The 23,853-nt window shown below is 56.1% G+C and overlaps 1 protein-coding gene across 8 annotated transcripts; it reads left to right on the top strand.

The window, feature by feature from the left end:
- The first annotated feature begins 232 nt into the window (after positions 1-232).
- Positions 233-23,072, top strand: KIFC3 (kinesin family member C3). Of its 8 annotated transcripts, none has more exons than XM_030282633.4 (22): positions 233-926; positions 8,143-8,257; positions 8,587-8,639; positions 9,898-10,043; positions 11,166-11,304; positions 13,453-13,649; positions 15,776-15,841; positions 16,255-16,401; positions 16,491-16,730; positions 16,941-17,114; positions 17,244-17,391; positions 17,477-17,607; positions 17,699-17,810; positions 17,909-18,090; positions 18,168-18,272; positions 18,491-18,621; positions 19,204-19,327; positions 19,777-19,906; positions 20,013-20,242; positions 20,890-21,024; positions 21,346-21,454; positions 21,926-23,072. In XM_030282633.4, exons 1-22 carry the CDS (start codon positions 875-877, stop codon positions 21,949-21,951), a joined length of 2,892 nt encoding a protein of 963 aa, XP_030138493.4. In that variant the 5' UTR covers positions 233-874; the 3' UTR covers positions 21,952-23,072. The 8 variants fall into 8 exon arrangements, with proteins under 8 accessions (XP_030138493.4, XP_072790643.1, XP_012425098.5 ...); XM_072934542.1 differs by lacking the exon at positions 8,587-8,639 and adding an exon at positions 21,701-21,729 and having other exon boundaries at positions 753-926; XM_012569644.5 differs by lacking the exon at positions 8,587-8,639 and having other exon boundaries at positions 756-926.
- The last annotated feature ends 781 nt before the right edge of the window (positions 23,073-23,853 follow it).

The raw sequence follows: 23,853 nt of genomic DNA, 5'->3' as shown, positions 1-23,853 counted from the left end.
AATGCTCAGACCCAAGCAACCACAAACCCATCTAAAACTGGATGTCTGTGGCCGGAGGGAAGTCCACCTGTCTGCTGCTGCCCCAGGTCAGTGGTGTCAGCAGTTTGCTGGGGACCAATGGTGCTCGGGAAGGGATGGACTTTAATCAGCTCTCATTTTCTTAATGCACTGGCAGATGGGAGCAGAGGGGACAGCGCTATCTCTGAATCTGCCACCGATGGGCTGGAGCCACAAGAGATGGGCTGAGAAATTCAGTGGGGAAGGCAACACTGGGTGCAGAAGCCATCCTCTGCCTCGGCTTGCTGGGGAGGCTGGAGCGAGGGGAGCATCCTTGGGGAGTCCCACCAGCTGCACCAGCACTGGGACCTTCTGGGGTTCATTTAGGACACTTTAGGGACCATCTTTACAACAGCATTTCCTGGTCCATAATCAGGGAAGAGGAGAACTGCAGGGGGACTTCACTCAGGGACCCCTGAGGCTGGGACAGAGTCAACAAACCCCTGATGAAAAGACAAGGATTTTTCAATGCTGGTGTGCCAGCCCTGTGGCACCACGTGTGGAAAAGCACGGGGAAGGATCCCAGCCCAGGGAGCTGCTGCCAGCACCGGCCAGCCCGGCTCACTCCTGGTGTCTGAGAGGGGCTTCCTACGGACCACAGGGAGCTCAGCAGCCCTCCCAGGCTGTGCTGAGCCATGCACACTCTGTGGGCACTGGCAGGACTGTGGGTGCAGGGCTGGAGCTGGGGCAGCAGCAGGAGGAGCAGGATGCAGGCTGTGGAGAGCATCCCTGCCCACGGCGAGGAGTGTGAGCGCTGCAGCCTCCAGGGTTTCTGCAGACCCATGGGCACCATCAGGAGATTCGCCTGTGGAGGAGGATGCTTCCAGAAAAACTGCCCAGGACCAGGGTTGGCCTGGATGGCTCCACAGGTGAGAGCAGTGGTGGGGGCTGGGGGCAAACAGGGCATAGTCTGTGTCAAAATCAAAGGCTGGGGATGAAAACCAGCTCAATGCCTTTGGATTGGAGTTGTTTTCATGAAACGTCCCTGGATGTTTGCAGGCAGGCTCTGTGTTTATTTTGCTGTTACTTCCTAGGGGGTTAATTCAGCTGCACATTCTGTCTGGTGGGTTAAAGGTGAAGATAAGTGAGTAGAGATGCCTGAGCCCCAGAGAGCCCTGGTCCCACCTCAGCTGGGATACTGAGTGCCCTGGCCATGCCTTGCTCCCACCTTGTGTACCATTTCCTTCTCCATCTCATCCTTATTGTTTCACCTGACACCTCTCTTGGATCAGCAAACAGATGTGAGAGCCCAGGAAGGTTTACATGAAGTTCCCAGCAAGCTGGCAGTTATTCCATGTCACTCTGCATAAACCCTGCCTGCGCTGCCAGCTTTTCCTTAATGTCTCCTTGTTTTTCCAGTTGTGAGTGATTGCTGAAGGGATCTCCTGGCAGAGAAGACTCGGGTTCACCCTTCACATCCCGTTCACCTCTAAGGCACATGCATGAAAATCTGGGTGTGGGTCTGCTCCTCTCCATAAAGAGAAATTAAATCTGCTCACGCGGCGCCGGGCGCAGGCAGCAGAGCTGAAGCGTGTGGCTGTTTAATATTCATTGGGCGTAGATGTAAAACTTTTCTGTTCTAAAATAGTCTTGCACAGTGCTGTGCTGCTCCTTCTTCCTTTAACCATAGCAGGAGGCTGGAATTCAGTGTTTCCTTTGCTTGTCCTCCCCAGTTTCCCTTGGCTCAGCCAGGAAGCAGAAGACCCTTTCTGGGTGTAAATCCTGCTTTGAGGACAGATCCCAGCACTGCGTGTGCAGTGGGTAATTCTATAGTCTGCTGAGAAAGAATCTTTGAAGCACCAACACAGGAACAAGAAACTTTGCTTTTGTTTTGAAACAGGATGAGTGGCTGTGGTAGTTATGCATCTATTTATGTGTTAACAAGAAAACATCGTTTTTCCTGTAAAATTTTGGCAGGTAGATTCATGGATCTCTTTGTGACACATTCTCAACTGAGTGCAGTTTTCTTCATCATCTCAATTGTACCTTAGATTAAAAAAAAAAAAATCTGGTCCCAGTTAGGTCCATAATAATTAAATTACCATGAAATGTGCTCCAGTAAGTTAAACTCAAAAGACCTCAGCCTTTTTCCTTGGTGAGTGGGAAGCTGTGATAGCATGGGGTGGGCTAGAATGCTCCAGCTCAGTGTAGATAAAAGTGGGGAAGAGATCACCCAGCAGTGCGTGGAGGCAGTGGGAGCATCCCTCCAGTGCCAGGGACATGGGGACTGGATGCAAATGGACCCCTGGGCAGGGCTGGGCCCGGGCTGTGGTGAAGATCTCTGCTGGTGTCCTGCTGCCAGTGTGAGCACTGGGATATCCATTATCCACAGCAGGTGTAGGTGATCCAAGGAGGATCCTGTTTCCACCCCCCTGGTGCCAAAGCTGCAGGGCAGCATCAGTCCAGCATCACGCACCAGCCCTGAGACCGTGCCTGCCGAGCATTCCTGGGGCGCAGAAAGGTGGCACGGAGCGAGCCAAGGGCCTGAGGGGCAGCATGCTGTGCCCGTGCCAGGCTGGGCTCGCAGTGGGATATTGCAGGCAGCTGGATATGGAGCAGCCAAAGCCAGTTAGCAGGAAAGCTGTTTAATTCCATCGGTGAATGTCCCACCTCGTTTGCATATTCATCCCTTTGTTGGGCGCAGCTCTCGCGATGCAGCTGAGCCCATCGCTCATCACAATATTTTCCTTTGCATGGCTGCTTTATGACCACAGGGATATTTCCCTCTTCCCTGCAGAGGCTCTCACTGATTTACCTCTGCCCATGCCTTAATCAGCTGGATGTTATTAGTGAGCGCTGCATTCCTCCAGCCCCTGCCCCAGCATAGCACAGCCACTTACTACAGCCCCAAAACTCTATCCCCTAAATTATTCAGAATTACTGTGTTTGCTTCGTTTCTTCAAAGACAAGCACATTTTGGAGGGCACTAAAAATAAATGGGTTTGCTGAGAACTGAATCTGTTTCTTAAAGAGATGGCTCACCTCCTTTCTGACTGTGCAGAGGGAAGCCTGCCTTTGCACATCTCGCCACCAGTGTCACCCAGCCAGGGTAACAGGCTCAGTGGCATTATGGGGGCTTGGCTTCAAGGAGAAAATGAGCACCAGAAGTAGTGAAATTCTTAAAATGTTCCAATTTCCCACCTGCAGCTTCTATCTTCAGACATTTCTTTAGTTAGAAAGAATTGCCGAAAGCACCCAAGGTCCCAAGTGGAGGGTCCCAAGGATGCCCTGTAAGCGCTGGCTGGGGGAGTGCTGGTGAGCTCCTTCCACACTGGGAGGGCCAGGATCTCCTCCTGGCATGCAGCCATCTTTCCAGTACAGCCAGAATTTTTATTTGCTGGTTGAAATACCGTGGATGGAATTCACTTGGTGTCAAGCTGCCCCCTCTCTGGGTCTGCTCCAACCAGCATGGGCATCCCCCAGCCAGCAGAGAGGCTTTAGCCTCAGCAAGGACACCTCGTGCTTATTCTTAGCCTTGTTTCTAAGAAGCGCTTTATAAGCAGGAGCCTGTGTTGATTAATGCCATGAAACATTAATGACTTAGGAGGTGAGCTGCAGTCCTCCCACAGAGCAGCTCTCCACTCCCCACCAGCCTGAGAGGCACAGGATGAGCCCAGCGCTGGTTTGCTTAGGCAAGGCACAGGCATTAAAGCCAAACCCAACTTGTTCCTGAAGCCAGCTGAAAAATATGACAAAGATAAAAGGTAGGTAAAAGGGAGAAGGAGGCTGAGCTTTGGTTAGATGGTGTGCACTGAAATCTGAGATAAGAAATTCGGAAGGGTGGAAGAGTCAGCCATCCAAAGGCTGCTGCATCTCACATGGCACTGCCCTGGCTGCCAGCACAGCAGAGGTTTTGTCTGCCTGAATGCAGCAGGTTGAAAAAGGTGTTGCTTTTGCCATTTGCTTGATATAGAGGAGATTTGCATGGGGGACACAGGCAGAGCTGAGCCAGGCATGCAGCAGCTTCCAGCCAGAGCAGAGAGATCCTTGGCTGTGGACAGGCTCTGGGCTGCCCTGGGCTGCCCAAACCCAGCCTAACTGGCTTTGAGGGGCTTGGCCAAGGTGCTGAGCTGCAGACACACCACCACCAGCTGAAGCAGCATCCCAGTGTGTTGCATTTTGGCAGCAATCCTTGAAACACCCCTGCCCTGCTCCTGCTCTCCACCCAGTTCCACATAACCCTATCGCAAGGATCAGAGCCTCGGGGTTGAATTAACGCAACTAGGGAACTTTAAAATGAGTATTAAATTTCTCAGGAACATGCTAAGACTTAATTAAAACTCCTGTCATTGTGTGAAATGGCAATGTAGGAATGTAGGAATGCAGGGGGCTCGTTCTTGCTTTGCAAAGCATTTCATGTTGGCTTGGCAAACCATGCCTCAGCAAAGCCGAGAAATCCCCTCACCTCCTCAAGGAGGAGCAAAATTAGAATAATGAGCTGGTTTAAAATTAATTGTGCTCTGGGGACACGTTCTCACGCTGTCTGATGCTTCTGGTGGGAATTCTCTACAGGGAGCATCCCAACATACAATAGGTTTCAGGTATCAGGTGAGCTCCTGCCTGCATTCCTAGACCAGGTTATCAGGTTGCTCCAAGGGAGAGTAGGAGGAGTTACATATTTTCTGGCATTTGGGGGATTTTTTAGCTGTCTTACAAATGTAGGTTAAATATTTGCTCAGGGCAGAACAAACACCCAATACAAAGGGCCCCACTCAGTGATGTGTTTCGATCTCTGGAGCTTCCTTTCATCCAAGTAAAAGGCAAATTAACCTGCCTGACTTCACCCCACCACGGCAGCGATGCTTTTCAGCTGCAGCACAGGCTGGGCTAAAAGCAGAGCTAAACCCGAGCCAAGGTCACTGTCCCCGGGCAGGGTGCCCCATGGCAGGCTGGTGCTGTCCACGCAGGGCAGATGTTTTAGCACTGATAGTCCTCGATGTATCGAGCCCTCCCACTACCTGCTGGGTGCTGGCAGAGGTGCTGCTGGTGGCCAGCCCTGCTCCTCGTTGCCATTCTTCTGCCTGCCTGCAAAGCAGCATTTCTAAAAATACCTGCAGCGATGTCGTCAGCCGGTGCTCGCTCAGGTCACGGAGACGTGACAGCCAAGGGAAGGAGGATGGGAGCATCGCTGGGGGACCAGGCTGAGATGATCCAGCCACTGTGGGTGAATCCCTGCAGAGAGGGGGGCACGAGCAGGGTGCTGCTGCCTGTGCAGCCCCCCAGAATGTCCAGCAGCAAGTGGGCATCCCCTGGGATTCACAGTGCTGCTTTGAGCCACACAGCATCGCAGTGCAGGGAAAGAGAGCTGGTACCTGGCCAGCGGCGTGCAGCCAGAGTAACCCCACTTCTGGGTGCTGGAGAGCCTGTTCCTGGTGTGCTGGGCCTGCCAGAGAGCCATGCTGTCCTTGCCAAAAATAGCCCAGCAGCTGGGAGGGGTGGGTTTTGTAATGCTCACAGGTGACTATTTGAATAGGGCTGTTGGCACAGAACCCTTCCTGCATCTCAGATTTTGCTCCATGCTTATTCATTGAGTTATTCTTCTAAACTGGGGAATTCATGCATGTGCCTGCTTAATGTAGACTTACTTGATGTAATTGATACAACTTATGTGCTTTGCATAATTGCAATACCATTAAAAACCTGAAGCATTCAAAAGCCAGGAAATTACTTACCAGTTAAAGTAAATTACATAAACATTTGTTTTACTCTTTACAGCTCATAAATGAAGTCAGCGATGATATGGCTTTACAGTTGCTATCGGAAAGGGGAAAGTAGCTTTCTGTGTGTCAATATTATCCCCAAACCAGCCTCAGGAGCTGCACAGATAATGGGCTACTCATGCAAATTAGACGCTGCTTAGGGCCTCTGTGGGTAAATGTATGTACATATGGATGCGTGTCTATAGGCACACACACCTCTATCCATCCATGCCAGGATCCATGCTGGGAATGCCGATAAACCTCTGATGAAGGGGGAGGGGGAGGAGGCTGGGAGGTTTTCACTGGCTGCAGGGGAATGGCAAATGCAGTGCAGAGCTGGAGGCTGCTGCCAGGCCAGGATGGCATTGGCTTCTCAGGGCAAGTTTCTGTGCCAGGGGCATGGGGGCAGGGAGGTGACCCTTCACAGCCCCCTTTCTCTGGGGTGAGTGGCTAGAGCAGCTTGTTCTCCCCACGTCGGTGACTCCCTATCACCCTTCACCATGTGGCTGGCTCGTGACAGGGAGTGGAGCAGTGTCTCAAGGGGGGTCTCTGAGAATGTCCAAGAGGGACAGGCCAGGATGAAAGGACAAGGCTAAATCCTGCTCCAAACCTGGCCAGGAGTGAGCAAAAGGCTGTGACTGAGGGAGGGCGGATGGTCTGTGGGGAGCACAGCACAGGACTGGCATCAAACCCTCCTTTCCCAAGGGACAGCCACTCCTGCATCCCCAAACCCCCGTGGGACACAGGTCAGCCAGCCCAGGCGTACGGATGTGAGCCATTGGCACGGGGCACCCACTGCCACCACCAAGGATGCCAAGTGCAGCTTTGTCATGGGAAATATCTGGTACTGCCAGTTCATTACTGTGAACAGGTCATGAGTGACTTGTGTCACCCAAACCAACCATTACTGTCAGGGCTGTGTGTGCAATACAGGGAGGCAGATACAAATCACACCCTAAAAATGTGGGAATTTCTGTTGCCTTTCTGACACCAGGGCTTTTGTAGAGGTCTTGGCATGTAAGGCTGTTTTCCCCATGCCTCTGGGTTAGGAAAATGTTGCTCTTCATGTGATATCTGTGTCCCTGGGCCCAATGAGGCTGGGGTGCCAGCTGGCATTGCTGCCAGTGGATGCTTGGGAGCGGTGGGGATGTGGCAGAGTGTGAGGAGGGCATAGTTTGGGTAGGCAGGTCCTTGGTGTGTAGGTCATCAGCACCACTGTCCCCATGGTCCCCCAGGGTCACTGTGATCAGTGGTGCCAGGAGGGGTGCACAGGTGGGATGCAGTTACACTGGGACTCCCTGAGGAGCACCGGGCTTGGGGTGGGAATGGCAGAGACACACGGGGAGTACCGGGGACACACCGGGAGCCCCCAGCACTATAGCAAGGGAGGGTCAGGGGAACACGGTGGGGGCGGGCCGCCCTGGGAACCGTGTGCTTCCAGGGTTCCGGCCAGAGGGGCCGGTGTGCCCCGGGGACACACCGGGAGCCCTCCGGAGCCCCGCGCCCCCGCAGCCGCCGCCGCTGCCCGGTGCGGGAAGGGGAGCCCCGCCTCCGCCGCCCGTCGGGGGTTTCACGAGTTTCCGTGGCAACGAGTGCGGGGCGGGGCTCGGCGCTTCCGTTACCGAAGTGCCCGGGCAGGCGGGGACGGGCCGGGGCCGGTGCCGGGTGTCCCGCTGCTGCCGCCGCCCCGCGCCCGGTGAGTGGCCCCGCGGGGCGGCACCGGCACCGCCGGTACCGGGGAGCCGCGCTGCAGCGGGCAGGACCGGGGCTCCCTCCCTTTGTCTGGGGCTGGGTGTGCTGGCACGAAGCGCCCGGGGCGCGGCGAGAGCGCGGCTCCCCGTTACCCGCGTCGGGCGGTGCCATCGGCACCGGGAGCGGGGCTGCGCCTGCTGCTCGCTGCCACCGCCGCCGGGACCGGGAGAACAAGGGATCCCGCGGTGGGCTGGGCGGCTCCGTGTCCCGTTCCCGCCGAAGCGGCCCCGGTGAGGTGCGGTGTGCGGGGAGCGGAGCGGGGCGGGGCGGGCGGTGCAGTGCGGGGCATTGTGTGCGCTGAGATGCGCTGGGTGCGGTGCGCAGGGCTGCCCGTGCTCCCGGAGTTCCGAACTCCCTAAAGTCAGCCCCAGCCCGAGGTTAGGAGGGGCCTGGAGAGGCTTCAGGAATGAGTAAATTAATTACAGACACCGTTTATGTCACATCCGCTGGGAGCACGGAGGGAGCCCGGGGCTGTCGCCTTTTCGGGAGCAAAAAACGGGATTGATGCAATTTCCTGCGGGTTTCGGGAGTCGGAGCCGGTGTTACCGTCGTGTTTTGCTCCAGAACGTCCCGCTGGGATTTACAGCTGGGCGCTGAGACCGGCTGAGATGTCCGTCCTTGCGCTTCTCCGCAGAGGTGCCGCTGGACTCGGGACCCCCGTGCCATGATCACATCCCGCCCCGCCTGGCATCGGGGATCCGGGCCCTCCGCCGGAGCCGCCTGGAACACCAAGGACCTTGCCCCGGACGGTGAGTACAGCGCGGTGCCTTGTCCTTGCCCCTTGAGGTTTTAGCCTGCTGCACTCACACCCTGCTCACTGGGGAAGGAGAGGCTGGGAACAGGCCAGCCTGCATTTTTCACATTTCTTTCCGGATGAAGGTCAAGATTTGAGAAACGGGGACTCAGAAGCAGGCACAAAGCTCTGGGCAGCCTGCTGGTGGGAAGAGAGGGCTGCCTCCGTCTCTCTCCTGGCCCTTCCGAGCGGGAAACTTAGGGAGAAAGGTTAAAATTTAACATGTAAGGTAGAAAATAGTGATCTGCATGGCAGGCTGAATGCGGGCCCTTTGCCTCTTCCCAGCCTCGGCTCCTTGGAAGGGCTCCTTATCCCTCTCTGGCGCATGGACCCCAAGGGTGAGTCTGGTCGAGTTTTGCTCTGTGGAGGCTGAGCTGCTTTGCAGGCAGGCGGGCAGCTGCTTGTCCCAACCTGCAGCCGCTTGTTGGGAAACAGCCCTTCCCACCTCCCTCACCGATGGTGCTGAATGGGTTTTGGCAAAGGTGGAGGCTGAACCCCCAGTATTTGAACTTCTTTTGCTTTTGGCTTCAGCATTTGCCATTCCCCTGTGCTAGCAGCCACTTCTCTGGGCACAACTTCTTCTCTGGCGCTTGGGCCAGTCCAGCCAAATGCCAGTTGGCACCAAAGCCTCCAAAGCCAGGGTTTTCAGCTCTTTCTCTGCCCAACGGCTGCTGCTGTCTGTGCCGGGATGGTAAACTCATCACCTGTTATCCAGGCATTCACCGGCACTTTGGAAATGCTCAATTTCCATGGCGTGTGCAAAATGTTATGGCTAATTAGAGGCTGAGAAGAAGTCCAGAGTGATGGACTAACTGCATAAGGGCACTTCTCCCTCCAGACATTGGTTCCACCTTTGGCCCAACTTCCTCCAGGTGGTTTTAGGGGAAAAAGGCTGCATTATTGAGGTTTGATTTGTGAGCAATTGATTTTTTCCCTGCCAGCTGGAGAAGAGATTTGGCCACCCGCAGTGGTGGCAGCACTTGTGGCAGATAGGTGCGGGGGGCACAGGGTCTCCGAGCAGTGGGATGTAGCCCTTGCCAGCTGCTTTTCCTGTAGCAGAGGAGGACAAAGCCGTGGGAGAAGTCTCCCTGAGTTGCTGTTTCCTTCTGTGTGGCTCAGCAGGACAGGGAAGTGCTGCCCTGGCTGCTTTTGGGTTTGGCTGCCTGACAAATGAAGGAAATATTTGGGGTCAGTGGAGGGAGGTGACATCGTCAGGGTCCGACTGTCTGGTTTTGGTGATGCAAGCTGGCTTAGGCAGCTTTTCCAAGATGGGATCGCAGGAAGTGCAGCAGCTTGGCAAGGGGTAGAGCTGGGGTATCCCTGGTGGGGGGACAGATCTGGTCCTGCAGAGGCCAGACGGAAGCTACACCCTGAATTCTCATTACTAGTCATTGGCAACCAGTCTCCGCCCCCCAGAAGGCTAATTTTTCTAATTAACATAATTAACATTTTTAATAAAAGTCATGCACTGTGCTGCCACACCAGTGTGGTGGCGGCAGCAGGGAGGAGGAGGAGGTGGGTTTGCTGAGCTGGCCGAAGGCTGTGTCTGTGCTGGGCTCCCAGGTGGATCCAGTGATGCTCTTTGCTCCATCTCAGGCCGTGGGCAGGACAGGCTGGGCACTGGGGGTGGAGCAGGCACCTCTCCCCGGGCTCCTCTGCTACCAGCACTGCTTCACCATAAAATCTTCAGCGTGAGCTGGCCGGACACTGCAAACCCCCGTGGGCTCTGCCGCGCTCTCCAGGTGAGGAACGTTGAGCCAGCCATGGCATGTATGGGGAGGGCAGTTTTAGGGTGATGGGGAGGATGTCCTGCACCCATCTGGGCCATCCAGGTGGGAACCAACTGGTTCCCTCCCTTACCACAACCAGTTTGTGTCTGGACCCTAGAAGCGTGTGCCTCAAGCAGAGCTGCTGTCTGGCTGGGGAGGGAAAAGCGTCTCTGGGGAGTGAAAAGGCATCAATAGGGAACAGTGTTCATAACAGAATAGCATTTCTGGGTCACTTATGGGTCATGCTGGCAGGAGAGCTCAAGGCAGAGGTGTGATAAGAAAATGCAGTGCTGTGAGGTGGTGTTTGCTACTGGGATGGAGGAGAAGGAGCTGGAAGGGTGCCACGGCCAGGGACAGTGTCAGGACACCATGTACTGGTGTAGCTGCCACTAGTTCATTCCAGGCTTCAGGCAAATCATTCAAATTCTCCTTCTTTGAAAAGAAGGAAAACACCTTCTTTATCACACACCAGCCTCAATGAATTCCCTTCGGCAAAACCCTTCTGGAGTCTCAGATGCAGAGGCACCGCAGACACGCAGCTTCTCCAGGAGGATGCTTCTACCTCCTTCCAAATTACTCCCAAATTATTGGCGTGTACTGAGTATTTGCCCCTCTGCTGGAGTGAGGTTTCCCTGGTACCACTGGCCTGTAGGTGATGCCACAGGCTCTGAGATAAGATTTAAGAAAGAAAAGGCATCATTGAGCAGGGTGAGCTTGGTGCTCATCCCCTTTTATAGCAGCCTTATGAAAGCTCCTTTCAGATTTCTGATTTTTTTGGAGCTGGGCTCCATCCCACAGGGCATGAGCCATGGCTGCAAGTCAGAGTCTCTTTGTTTTTAAGGCCATAGGGAGAAAAATAAGAAATATTCAGTATAGCTGTGTGGCCAAGCTGAGCGAAGTTTTTTGTGTGGAGAACTAAAAGCACGATAAGTTCATTGTGGCAGCTTCCCAACGCTCCCTTGGAGGGAGGGTTTCCCCAAGCTCTGCTGTTCTGTCTTTTGCACTGCTTGCTCTGTGAAGTGCCAGCTGCTGGCACCGTGTCCAGCACGGTGTGGGCAGTCCCTGTCTCGGCTCCCTGACCCGTTTCTGCCACAGGCCCTGCGGGACAAGCGGCGGGAGGAGCCGCGGCACCGGGCCCCGACCCCGGCCACGGAGGAGCCGCCTGCAGCCCCCCGGGAGCCAGCGGCTGCCACGGCGGTGCAGGCAGCCTCCACCATGAACCTGGAGAAAGCAGGTAAGGGGAGAGCAGGGATGCAGTGCTGGGTGCTCAGGAGGAGCGATGGGATGCAATGAGGGCTTGGTACCTGCCAGTGGGTGTCGAGGAAACCTCTCCTCTTTTGGGGTGTGCGTAGATGTGTGGCTGCGCTCGCTGTGGGAACAGGTCGCAGGAGGAATCCAACACCGGCCAGCTGCTGGCTGGTGACAGGGGCTGATGAATTATTGAGCTGGATGAACAGAGCAGGTGAGCTCTGATGAACCCGCTGCTGTTTCCTCCTTCTTAAGGAAAATGTAATGTGTGTGGAAATGCTTGCAGCATGCGTGGCTGTGCCAGGATGGGGAGTCCCATAGTTTCCTGTCTGTCTCCATCAGGATTGAATTGTGTGAGCTTGTCAGGGCACATCTTGAGAGCTGCTCTTGGCCTGGTCCCCAGCTGCATCCCACAGCAGCTCCTGAGGTGTGGTAGTGGCTGGGAAGAGGCAGAGATGCAGGAGAAAGGGGGTCGGGGTCTGATTGACAGTGGAAACAAGGCAGAGCTGCAGAACAGGTGTCTTCCCAAATGGCTTTCTGAAATTTGCAAATTTCTGCATTTTGGAAAGCAGGAGGGTCACTGTGCACCCTGCCTGCCACACTCAGACCACGCACAACCACCAGCACGTCTGCCCAGGGGGAGATGTAACACAGAGCTGGTCGGCATCTCCTTTCCCACGGATGCTGTCACAGGAAGAAGGTGCTGGAGTGTGGAGAAAGGTGTGATCTGTGGGGGTTTTCCTGCCTGGCAGTTTGACTTGCAGCTCTCAACCTGGCTCTGCCTTGGGTCCCAGCCCAGGATTAGTGTGAATGATGTGTGCAGACATGCGGTGTGTCCACAGGAGCCTGGTGCTTCCTGTAATTTTGTCTTACCCCTGCACACTCTCCAGGGAGTGAAAGCTGGCATTCCTGACAATTTTGGAGATTTTGGGGTGGGATTTTTTGGTTTTGTTTTTTGGGTTTTTTTTGTTGATTTTAAAGAGAAGACCACGGTCCTCTGCCTGAGCTGGGCTGAGCTTTCAGCATGGAAAGAAAGAAAGGCAGCACCTGACTGTTCTTTTGGGGTATCCAGCCCATGGCAGGAAGACAAAACCTGTTGATCGCTTCTGCAACCACTGCTGGATAGGTCCCATGGTGTGCAGTCAGCAGCAGAGCTGTGGTTTGGTCCCAGCATTTCATCTTTTTGTGGGTTACGCTGCCTCCTTAACTCCATTTAGGGGTAGAAAATCTGACTCACAGACAAAAAAGTCTCTCTTTTTGCATTCAGGACGTTTTCCCATGAAGCAGGCAGCATCTTCCCGCAGGCAGCACAGTGATTCCCAGCAGCAGCTCCTGCCTGTGAAACCTCAGGTTTCTGGTGGCAGCAGATGCAATCCACAGCAGGCTGGAAGGGCGCCGGGCAGCCGGGATCCTGACCGTCAGTCCTGCCGCCGCACTGCCTCATCCCACGTTGGCAATGAGTCACGCCAGCTCATTGCTTCTTGGGAACTACCAGGTCATTTGGTAGGCTCTGATGTACGGCCAGGTTGGCTTCTGTCAGCACTGGTGGCTCTATTAATATGCAGAAAGTGATGTTTAAAATAATATTAGGAAGGTTAGAAAGCCAAACACACAAGGATTAGGCAATATGGCCATTCAGGGTAGCTGTATAATTTAAATTTTGCTCCCATTATGTTTGTGTGTAATGACGCAGACTTTAATGACATGATCACACACTGCTTTTGCACCGGCACCTGCTCATTCAGAAGAAAGGATGCCGGGGTGAATCAGCGCCGTGCTGAGGGCGGTTGTTATCTGAGCGAGGCAGCAGCGTTTCAGTGTGTGATGGGGCTGGGTCACGGTGCACTGCTGTGGGCGGCTGCTCTGTGCTGTGGCCTGGGATGCTCTGCTGGCATCAACAGATCGCTCTGGCTCCCACCCAGCTGGACCCCACTGTTAGCCAGGCCTGCTCTGGTGAGCACCTTGGCACTCAGGATGCGCCTCTGACACGTCACTGTGCTCTCTGGGACTTGTGCAAGTCCAGTTTCTGTCTTCCCATCTGGGACTCAGCCCCTGGGGACTCCCGGTGCCTGGCATTCTGCTCCCCAGCGAGGTGGCTGTGTCCTGAGCAGCTCCATCTTTGCTCATGCTGCAGGAGGGAGGCTCTGTGGTGGGAAACGTGCCAGCCTGTCCACGGCCCGGCCCTTCCCCATGATCCAGGAGGTGATGGCCTCCATGGCACATCTGCAGAAGGAGAAGCTGCGGCTGCAGGAGGAGCTGCTGGAGCTGCAGGAGAAGCTCGCTGCCCAGGAGAACAACGAGCTCTCCCTCTCTCTCCAGCTGCAAGGCCAGGTATGGTGGGGACAGGGTGACACAAGGGGGTCCATCAGGGTCTTCAGCCTCAGGCTATGGCTTGGCTGGAGCACTGTGGCATGCAGGTAGTGATGGCTGCACTGTGTAGGAGTGTAGGATCTCCATCACTGAGCATCTTCTTCTCTGGGTGCTCCTGAGCACCAGATTTGGCTGTGCCTCCCTTGGCATGCTTGCAGTCCCCAGTGACACCACAGTAGTGCTGACAAGGCTGTGTGGCTCTGTGGATAGGACATGGCCAGGAGGGTTTTGGGCATCAGGACGCAGCTCTGCACCAGTCATCCGTCCGCTCAGCACAGGATGGCTGCTGTGGGCTCATCTTAGACCGACAGAGGTTTAATTTTAGTGATTTTCAGCAGATGGAAAGTGAATGTGAAGGCACAGAATTGTCTGATGCAGGGACAGGTTTTGGCCACTGTGACATGCCCCCCCAAAACCATGTCCTGCACTGATGCAGGCACATCCTCAGCACGAGTACTTGGGTTGTCTCAGGGACATGGAAATTTTGGCTGTTCGTAAAGAGATTTGCATGTGGCTGTTGTGGAAGCTGTTACAGTCAGGTTCTGCTTGTTCCACGGGTGTCAAAAAGGAGGAGGTAATTGTCCTGCATTTGGTTGGCATGCTCTGCATGACACAAGCGTGAGTGCAGCGGGATCTGGCCCTGCGCTCGCCAGTTCGGCAGCAAGCGCAGCCGGCGCCGGCTGGAGTGAAGAGCTGGCCCAAACTTCCAAAGCTTTGGGATGGCAGGGCCATGGCTGGAGCCAGATCCAGCTGCCAAGGAGTCCCTGTCACGTCCAGAGAGCAGGATGCAGCTGGAGATGCCTGAGCAGGTAGGGGAAGGAGGGACATTGGCGCTTTTGGGCACCACGGCAAGGGAATGGTGGGCAGGCTCCGGCGTGTGCGCCGACTGATTGGGTTGGCGGCTTTCCCGGAACAAGCCGCGACTCTTTTCTTCTCAGTACCTCCCCTCCCTTAAAAATACTTATAAAAATAGCTGAATAATCTCCCTCAGTGGATATGGAAGTGGGGTTTTCCCGCTCAGGCGCTCGGCCCCCAGCCAGAGCCAGGGAGACTCGCAGTGCACGGAGTGGGATCCCGATCCTGGCTGGGAGCAGCCGCCCTTCCCCACCTGTAGCTGGGGAGCTCCGGCCAAACTCCAGCTCCCAGCCATGCCAAGCATAGGGCACACAGAGGGGCTGTCCACCCTGCTGCCATCTCTGCAAGGGCGTGGCTGAATAATTTACCAGATTAATTACAGCCACATGTCAGCACATCTGCATTGGTTATTAATCAGCAGTTCCTAAATTATGGTCCATGGAGAGCCAGTTGTTTGCTGGTTATTGGGATGGGGCAATATCCAGGCGTGTCCCAGAGGGCTTTGGCAGCTTTCTGGAGTGGGGAAACTGGGAGCTGGGCTGGGATCTGGGGGATGGTGGTCAAGTGAGAGACAGAGCAGGTGGGTAAACCCCACTATGATACAGCCCATGAGACTGCTGGCTTCACCAAGCACTCACTGCTGCTGTTTATTCCTATAACTGCAGATTTTGGGAGAGCCTCACTGGTCTCTGCATGATAAAAAGTTGAGGATTTTTGAGATCCACCTGGTTTTGCAGGGAAGGTAGCCTGGTCCTATGAGATGGGCAGATGCCCAGATGGGGGTTGATGGAGAGCATCATCCCATGGGATTCAGACATGTAGCCTTCTTGAAGAGCTCTTGCTCCCTCTTTGTACCAAGATAACTTTCCTAGAAAGAAAAATAGAGAAGGTAGAGCAAAGCTGATTGTCAGGTCAGGACAAGGCAAACACAGTTATGGATGGGTTTGTTTTTTCCCTTCTCCAAAGATGATGTCTTTTTATTTTTTTAATAATTGTTTCTGCTAGTGCTCAACATGGACAAATTATACCCATGGTTGAACGAGGTCAAAACAAAGCTTTCATTAATGCTCATTTTAATCTGCTCCTGTGAATCAGGCGCTCAGAGCCAGGTGGAAAATTAAAGCATAACAAAAGTGTGAGCCAGACTGGACGTTGGTGGCTGGGGCGGCACCGCGGGGTCTCCTCCGAAAGCTGCTGAGGTGCCTCCTGCTTAACCTGGTCTGTGTTGACAGGTGGAAACTCTGAAGGAAAAGCTCCTGGAGCAGGCACAGGAGATCAGCCGGCTGCGCTCGGAGCTGGTGAGCTGCCACTGGGATGGGGCTGAGCCACCCTTGCCCTGAGGGACACTGGAGCTCTGGGTCACTGAGGAGGAAGAGGGAACACGGGGTGGGCGGAGATGGATTAAACCTCCCCCAGTTTGGACCGTGCAGGCCAAGAGACACTGAGGAACAAAAGTGTGGGATTTTCTGTCCAGTGCAATGTGGCATTGGTGGCCTGGGGCTGTCACCCTGTGGTGGGAAGTGAAAGCCCCTCTGTGGGTTGGGGCTTCCTGGGGGCAGCAGGAGGCTCATCAGTGCAGCAGGCGGAGTGATTCCCAAGGGACTCCCTGGGAATGCCACACTGGGGGCTGGGGGATCCATGAGGGCAGCAGGCCGGGGCTCCTTGGGCTGCGTGGAGATTCCATGTCCTCTCCCATCCCCTCCCGGCCCAGGGCGGCACGGATGCGGAGAAGCACCGGGACCTGCTGGCGGCCGAGAACGAGCGCCTGCGGCAGGAGATGAAAGCGTTGGAGGGGGAACTGCGGGAGCTGCAACGGCAGCAGCAGCAGGCACCGTGCCGGGACTGCCCCCACCTGCAGGTGGGTCGCTGGTGGTGGCAGCGGTGGTGGCAGGGTGACCTATGGACACCTATGGGTGACATGGGCCTGGCCGTCCTGTCCTTCACCAGGAGAAGGCTGGGCTGCAGGAGCAGCTATCCCAGCTGCAGCGGGAGGCAGAGGAGATGCGGGCCAAGCTGGTGGAGCTGGACCTGGAGGTGCAGCAGAAGACGAACCGCTTGGCTGAGGTGGAGCTGCGGCTCAAGGACTCCCTGGCTGAGAGAGCCGAGGAGGAGGAGCGGCTCAGCCGGCGGCTGCGGGACAGCCAAGAGACCATCGCCAGCCTCAAGTCCCAGCCCCAGCAGATAAAGGTGAGCTCTCCATTTTTTCTGGTTGGGCTGGGTGTCTTACAATGTCCATTAGGTGCCCTGCAAGTGTCACCTGTCTCTCTGCCCCGAGCACATCAGCACAGCAGCATGATTTCCTAAATTATCTCCCCCTGGGCCAGCAACAGCTCCATCTGAGGCCTTTCAGGTGCTGTTTCCCCAGTACATCCCATCTGTGGGTGCTTTCCCCTGCAGTACATCATCAAGACGGTGGAGGTGGAGTCAGCCAAGGCAAAACAAGCCCTGTGCGAGACCCAGTCCCGAAACCAGTACCTGCAGGAGCAGGTGGGGATGCAGAAGCAGGTGCTGAAGGAGATGGAGCAGCAGCTGCAGAGCTCCCAGAAGACGGAGGCTCAGCTCCGTGCTCAGGTCTGGGTGCGATAGGTGTAAATCAGAACTCCCCCCACATTCTCTGCCTGCCTGGTGCTTGCCAGGTGACAGGGTGTGGCAGCAGGTGGGCACTCACTCAGTGTCATCCCCCACTTGCTCCTCTCCCAGATCATGATGTATGAGGCTGAGCTGGAGCGAGCCCATGGGCAGATGCTGGAGGAGATGCAGGCGATGGAGGAAGAGAAGAACCACGCCATTGAAGAGGCATTTTCCCGTGCCCAGGTGGAGATGAAGGCAGTGCATGAGAACCTGGCAGGTGAGGAGGGGGCAGGGGGCTGGCAGGGTTGCCTGGCCGGTGTTGAGGTGTCATCATCTGCCCTCACCCTGCCTGATGCCTGCAGGTGTCCGGACCAACCTGCTGACGCTGCAGCCGGCGCTGCGCACCCTCACCCATGACTACAACAGCCTGAAGCGCCAGGTCCGCGACTTCCCCCTGCTTCTCCAGGAGACCCTGCGCAACGCCAGGGCCGAGGTGAGCCCCCCTGGGACCACCACCCAGCACCCCTCCATGCGGGGTGGAGGTGCTGGGGGGTCGCTGAACCTCTGGTCTCCACTGTCCCCAGATCAGCCAGGCCATTGAGGAGGTGCACAGCACCAACCGGGAGCTGCTGCGCAAGTACCGGCGGGAGCTGCAGCTCCGCAAGAAGTGTCACAACGAGCTGGTGCGGCTTAAAGGTGTGCGGGGTGTGGTGTCCCTGAGGTGGGATGGGGGGACATGGGAGCTTCAGCCCACCTAGTGTTTGATAGCTGACTCCCTGCTTCTCTCCTCCAAGGAAACATCCGTGTTTTTGGGCGAGTTCGCCCCATCACAAAAGAGGACGGGGAAGGTCCTGAGGCAGCCAATGCTGTGACCTTCGATGCTGATGATGACGCTGTCCTGCACCTCCTGCATAAGGGGAAACAAGTGTCCTTTGAGCTGGACAAGGTCTTCCCCCCACAAGCATCCCAGGAGGAGGTGGGTGCTACCGTCCACTGCTGGTGCGAGGCGGGGAAGGCAGCCACCTTCTTCTCACTCTCCCCTGTCTTCCCCAGGTGTTTCAGGAGGTTCAAGCCCTGGTCACCTCCTGCATTGATGGCTACAATGTCTGCATCTTTGCCTATGGGCAGACAGGGGCAGGAAAAACTTACACGATGGAGGTGAATTATACTTGGCTTTGTTTCCACCTTCTTTGGCTTCCCACCCTGCAATGCCCAGTCTCTGTCTCCCAGGCTGGTGGCCAGCTCAGACCTGGTGTGCACCAGTGATGATCACTGCTGCTGCACAGCATCCCCCTGGGCTTTGCTTCTGCTCAGCAAAAATACAGAATAAAATGCCAAAGGATGAGTTTTCCCTGTTTGTCACCTCAATCCTTCAGGGGACGGCAGCAAACCCAGGGATCAACCAGCGGGCCCTGCAGCTCCTCTTCTCTGAGGTGCGGGGCAAAGCGGCCGACTGGGACTACACCATCACTGTCAGCGCCGCCGAGATCTACAACGAGGCACTCAGGTACGGGGAAAGGGAAGAAGCTTTTTTGGACATCACCCCATCCTGCTCTCCCCCACATCCCTCCACCCCTTTCTAGGCCCCACAGCTTGTCCCAGGACCCTGGGCATTGCATTTGGCCCTGCAAGGATTTATTTTTAATTTATTTGGTGCACACTGCCCTTCCCATGAGCTCCATCGCTTACACAGACTCCCAGCTGTGCCATCACTCCCACTCTCTGGCCCTGATGCAGCGGTGGGGGCAGACCCTTCTCCCCCCTTTCCCTGCCCACAGATACTATATTTAGGAATTTGTAACTGGGAGCTGAAAGCATGAGACGTATTTTCCTTCCTAGTCCAGCCACAGGAGGGGAGGAGCCTGGGTTCTCATCCATGAGAGTAATTGGGAGCAGGGATGGGAGCAGGGTCTGAGTTGGGTGAGAGGAGGCACATGGGAGCCAAGAGAGTTGAGGTCTATAAATAGGATGTGCAGCTTTCCTGGGAAGAGATGTCTGCTCTGGCAGCGTTGGCACACAGCCCTGAGCTGCAGAATGGATGCCAGCACTCCCTTGGGATGGGAATGATAACGAGTGCCCCTTTGCCCAGGGACTTGCTGGGGAAGGAGCCGCAGGAGAAGCTGGAGATCAAGCTGTGCCCTGATGGCAGCGGGCAGCTCTACGTGCCTGGGCTCACTGAGTTCAGGGTGCAGAGCGTGGAGGACATCAACAAGGTGTGGAGAGATGGGGGCAGAGGGCACAGGAGGGTGGCAGCAGGGGTTGCAGTGAACTGGGGAGTGAACTTTGGTGTGTGACTCCTGGATTTGGGAGTATTTCTGAAGCCATGGGGAGCAACAGAGACCAAAATAAGTCTCTGGGTGTGATGTGGCGGTCACTGTCCCATGGGATGAGCCACAGGGGTTAAAAATAAAAGCATGGGGCCCAGAGAGTTCCTGAGGGATTAGTGGGATGCGGCTGTCACCGCAGTGCCCTGCCTGTCACCTCCTGCCTTTGGTGCATCACCCAGGCTGAGACCTGACAGCAGTCATTACCCGGATGGGCCAGGCACCCCGTGGGGGGCTGATGCTCAGGTTACATCCCTGGCCATCCCTGGATCACAGGGGATTTGTGGTGGGACTGAGGCTGGTTGGCCTCACCCCCTTAACTCCCTGGGCTCCCCCAGGTCTTCGAGTTTGGCCACGTCAAGCGGGTGACAGAGTGCACCAACCTGAACGAGCACAGCTCTCGCTCTCACGCCCTCCTCATCGTCACTGTCCGCGGCCTTGACCGCAGCACGGGGCTCCGCACCACAGGTGGGTGTCACACAGCAAACCCTCACCGAGGCACCTGGGGGGCATCCCAGGGCTGTGTAGGGCCGGGTGCTGATGGCAGCGGTGGGGTTTGGCTGTGTGTCCTCAGGGAAGCTGAACCTGGTGGACCTGGCAGGCTCGGAGCGGGTCGGGCGGTCGGGCGCGGAGGGCAGCCGGCTCCGCGAGGCGCAGCACATCAACAAATCCCTGTCGGCGCTGGGCGATGTCATCTACGCCCTGCGCTCCCGGCAGGGCCACGTGCCCTTCCGCAACTCCAAGCTGACCTACCTGCTGCAGGACTCGCTCAGCGGCGACAGCAAGACCCTCATGATGGTGCAGGTAGGAGCTGGGCACCCGGTGCCTGCATCCCCACAGCCAGTCACTGATTTCTGAGCCCCTTCTCGCCCCAGTGCTGAGCCAGCTGGGAGGGTGTAGGGAACGCTGTGTCCATCCTTTCCAACAGAGGGAGGACAGAATCAAGGCTGGGACATCTTCCAGTCTGCAATCATGGTGCCAGTGGCAGCTCTCTCCTTGTCTGCAACCTAGACAAGGCCAAGGAATGGGGAATTAACTCCACGATCCTGCCCTCCCTGCTTGCATATGGATGCTATCACTATGGGCAGAATCTCTTCATATATTGTCGTCTTCCCATCCCCTCTTTTTTTAAGCTCCAGCAGCTTTTCCACCCCTGCCCTGTGACCCCCCACTCCCAGCTGCTGGCACCCACACTGAGCCTTGGGGGGGCTGCCCAAGCCCCTGCACCTGCCATGGCTATTCCCGGCTGCTCCTCACACTGGGGCAGTTGGTGACAGGGAATCCAGCTGGCTCAGACACTGGCTCAGTTATGGATGGATGGGGCTAGCCTGGGAGGGGCAGGTTAATAATAGCATCTCACCGGCCAGCAGCAGCAGGTTTTCTAGGGGGGAGCCCCCAGGATGCACAGGCAGCTGCCAGGGTGACTTTGTGCCTGCTCCTCCCTGAGCCAGGTCTCCCCAGCCGAGAAGAACACCAGCGAGACGCTGTGCTCCCTGAAGTTTGCCGAGAGGGTTCGCTCCGTGGAGCTGGGTCCTGTCTCCCGCAAGGCTGAGCTGGGCTCCTGGCCCAGCCAGGAGCACCTGGAGGTACTCTTCACTCTCACCCCAGGGTTCCCCCCCTGTTTTGCCCCCACACACAGTCCCAGAGCTGTTGGATGTTCCCCTAGAGCCTCCTCTACTGGGGACAACCACCTGCTGGGATGCAGGTTGTCCCCAAACTGCAATGTCCAGCCAATGCTGCCACCTTGGCTGTTCCAAGCCCTGTTTTGCAGCAGCCCCATGGTACACCCTGAGAACATTTGGACACACTGCACAGGCATGCACTATCTGCCTGTGAGCCCATCCCAGTTCCTTCCCTCTGGGGCCTGCCCTGGCCTGACCCTAGAGCTGTGTCCCCTCTCCTCCCAGGGTGACTCGCCGGGTTCCACAGCATCATCTGGCCGGGGTCACGCATCCCCCAGCCCAGGGCAGCTCTCCAGTCGCTCTGCCTCCATCCGCAGGAAGCTCCAGACCTCAGGTGGGTGGTGGGACAGCTTGAGAGCCCAGACAGGGTCCCTCTGTCCCAGGAGGCTCCAGCCAACAGCCCATGGCAAACCCTGCAGTGGGGAGTGAGCAGCTCTGTAGTCAGCTCATTAGCTAATGGCTAATTAGCCATGGTTAGCATTTCCCCAAGAGTGCCCTGTTCAAAGGCACTGCTGATGGCTTGGGGGGGACAAGGGAGGGCAATGCCAGCAGGCTGAACCTCTTTCCCCTTCGATTTCAGCCTGACTTAGGGGCAGCCGTGGCTGCCAGGTGAGTGCCTGCGGCCGGTGCTGGTGGAGGGCTCTGCTTTCACCCCGCTTCCCAGGCAGGGCAGGGCTGCTGGACTGTGCAGGGATGTTCCTGGGAATGCTTGTGGTACCAGCTCCTGCTCCAATGCCACCAGACAGGGCTGAGTCACTGGTGGCTGTACCTCTGCCTGCTGTAACCCATGGATCTCTCCCCTCAGGGAAGCTGAGGCCAATCCCCCTGTGATGAGTGCCAGCCATGGCATCCAACCTGCTGCAGGACCCAGTCCCTCACAGTGACACAGAGACGGCTACTGGAAGACATGAAGGCTTTGGTGCTGTTCCCTTGGCCACCAGGACCCATGATCAAAGGGTGAGGGCACCTCTTTACCATGAGCAGCACGGGGTCAGGGTCTCCCAGCAGCCATGCCCCCTTCTCAGGACAGTGGTGCTGGGCAGAGATCTGCCCCCTCGGATGCTCAGCTCTGTGAGTTTATTTTTGCTGGACAGATGTTTTCACCAGAGCAGGGAGCTGCTGGGTGCTCCCTCCATCTCTCCAGCTTTGCTTTTCCAATGAGATCTAGCTGGAAGGGGTGCACAGAGCCAGACCAGTCCCTGGCCCTGACTCTGCTACTGCCACAGGGCCAGCCTGGCCACAGCTCCTGCAAGACTGCGTCTGGGCAGCTGCCCAATGTCTTTCAGAGCAGCACTTCCTCCAAGTTAAGCCACAAAAAAATCCCAGCAGCTCCATTCCCTGTCAGTGTCTCAAGCCCTGTTGTTGCATGAAGGCCCCCAGTGCTGTGCATGAGCCGAGCTGCCGTTCCTCGTGGTGCCAGTGCTGCCAGGGGCCCACGCTGGCTGCCTGTGGTACACGGCACCAGGGGGATGGAGCAGCCTCGAATGAAGCTATTGTAAAGTTATTTACCAGATGTCTTGTCAAGAGAGATCACAGTGTGGTCGAGATGAAAGTGTTTGAAATATTTATACCTGTTTACATGGTCTTGGAATGGAAAACTATGGAAAACAAACAAAAAGACCCCAAACCTCCAGTCCAAAAGCCTCTTGGCTTATATATGGGGATGGTGGTTGGCAGGGGCATGGGAGGGGATGACACTGCCCTTGGACCTCTCAACACCCACCTGTGGGTACATTTCCTCCTGCTGCAAACCCCTGCTGGATGCACTGATGGCTCTTTCCACCACAGCCCTCTCCTCTTGCGCTTCCACAGCGTATTCTATTTAAAAACAAAAAAAAATAAGGGAAAAATAAATTTAGCCTTTTGTAAGATTAGATGTTTCTATGTATTTTAATAATTAAAAAATACCCTGTTTTGTAACAAAACTTATTTTAAATAAACTCTTAAAACCAGTCCTCCTGCGCTGCACTGTTCTTGAACCCTGCTTGAGCTGGGATGGGTGCTTCTTCCCTCCTCCCATGGGGCTGGAAAAGCCCATCATATCCTTCCCCTTTCAGCTGCCCCTGAGGCCAACCTGGCAGCACAGTCCCCACCCCATTTTGCAGCTATCAGTCTCCTGTAATTAGCAGGAGAGCAGTGGTTAAATCTGAAGTGAGTCTCAATGTGCCCATGTCCTGCTCCACCTTGTCCTGCCCCACCTCACATCCCAATAGGCTGGTGGCTGGCAGGGCCTTTTCACATCCCATGAGGGTCCAGCCATGGGATTATCACCAGATAAAGCAGGAAGCAGCTGCAGAGCAGGACACACACCCTGAGTGTCCTGGTGCTCGAAGCAGGCAGCACTCACCTCCTGCAGTGGCTCAGTGCCAGGGCCTCTTGCTGTACAGCCACTTTGGGAGCCAGCTCCTCCAGAGCCACGGAGCAGGGCAGGCACTCCCCTTTGTTCCCAAAACTTGACTGTTTGGATAAGCATCAGCAATGTGGGGACTGGCTTTAGCTTTCCTGATGGGCCCACTCCACCTTCCCAGAGCAGCCTTCCGAACGCTGGCTCAGGAGCTCAGAGGCGGCATTGTCACTCTGCCCAAATCTGCTGGAGAGCCAGGGGAGGGAGATCTGTGTGCAGCCAGGGAGAAGGATGAACCCTAAATGATGACACTGCTCCTTGGGCTGAGAACGACCCAGCAGAGTGAAATTGCCCACAGGATTTCCACAAGCCACCTGGCAAGTGCTGGT

Source organism: Taeniopygia guttata, chromosome 11 (genome assembly GCF_048771995.1).
Source record: "Taeniopygia guttata chromosome 11, bTaeGut7.mat, whole genome shotgun sequence".
Lineage (NCBI taxonomy): Eukaryota > Metazoa > Chordata > Aves > Passeriformes > Estrildidae > Taeniopygia > Taeniopygia guttata.
This window is presented reverse-complemented; position numbering and strand designations above follow the sequence as displayed.

What these genes read in the sequence shown, in the direction of transcription:
- KIFC3 (XM_012569644.5), top strand. Translation starts at nt 765, where the DNA reads ATGCAGGCTGTGGAGAGCATCCCTGCCCACGGCGAGGAGTGTGAGCGC. An exon ending in CAAGGACCTTGCCCCGGACG is followed by an intron (nt 8,258 to 9,897) that starts GTGAGTACAGCG and finishes GCTCCATCTCAG; the next exon opens with GCCGTGGGCAGGACAGGCTG. An exon ending in CCAGCCAGGAGCACCTGGAG is followed by an intron (nt 21,025 to 21,345) that starts GTACTCTTCACT and finishes CTCTCCTCCCAG; the next exon opens with GGTGACTCGCCGGGTTCCAC.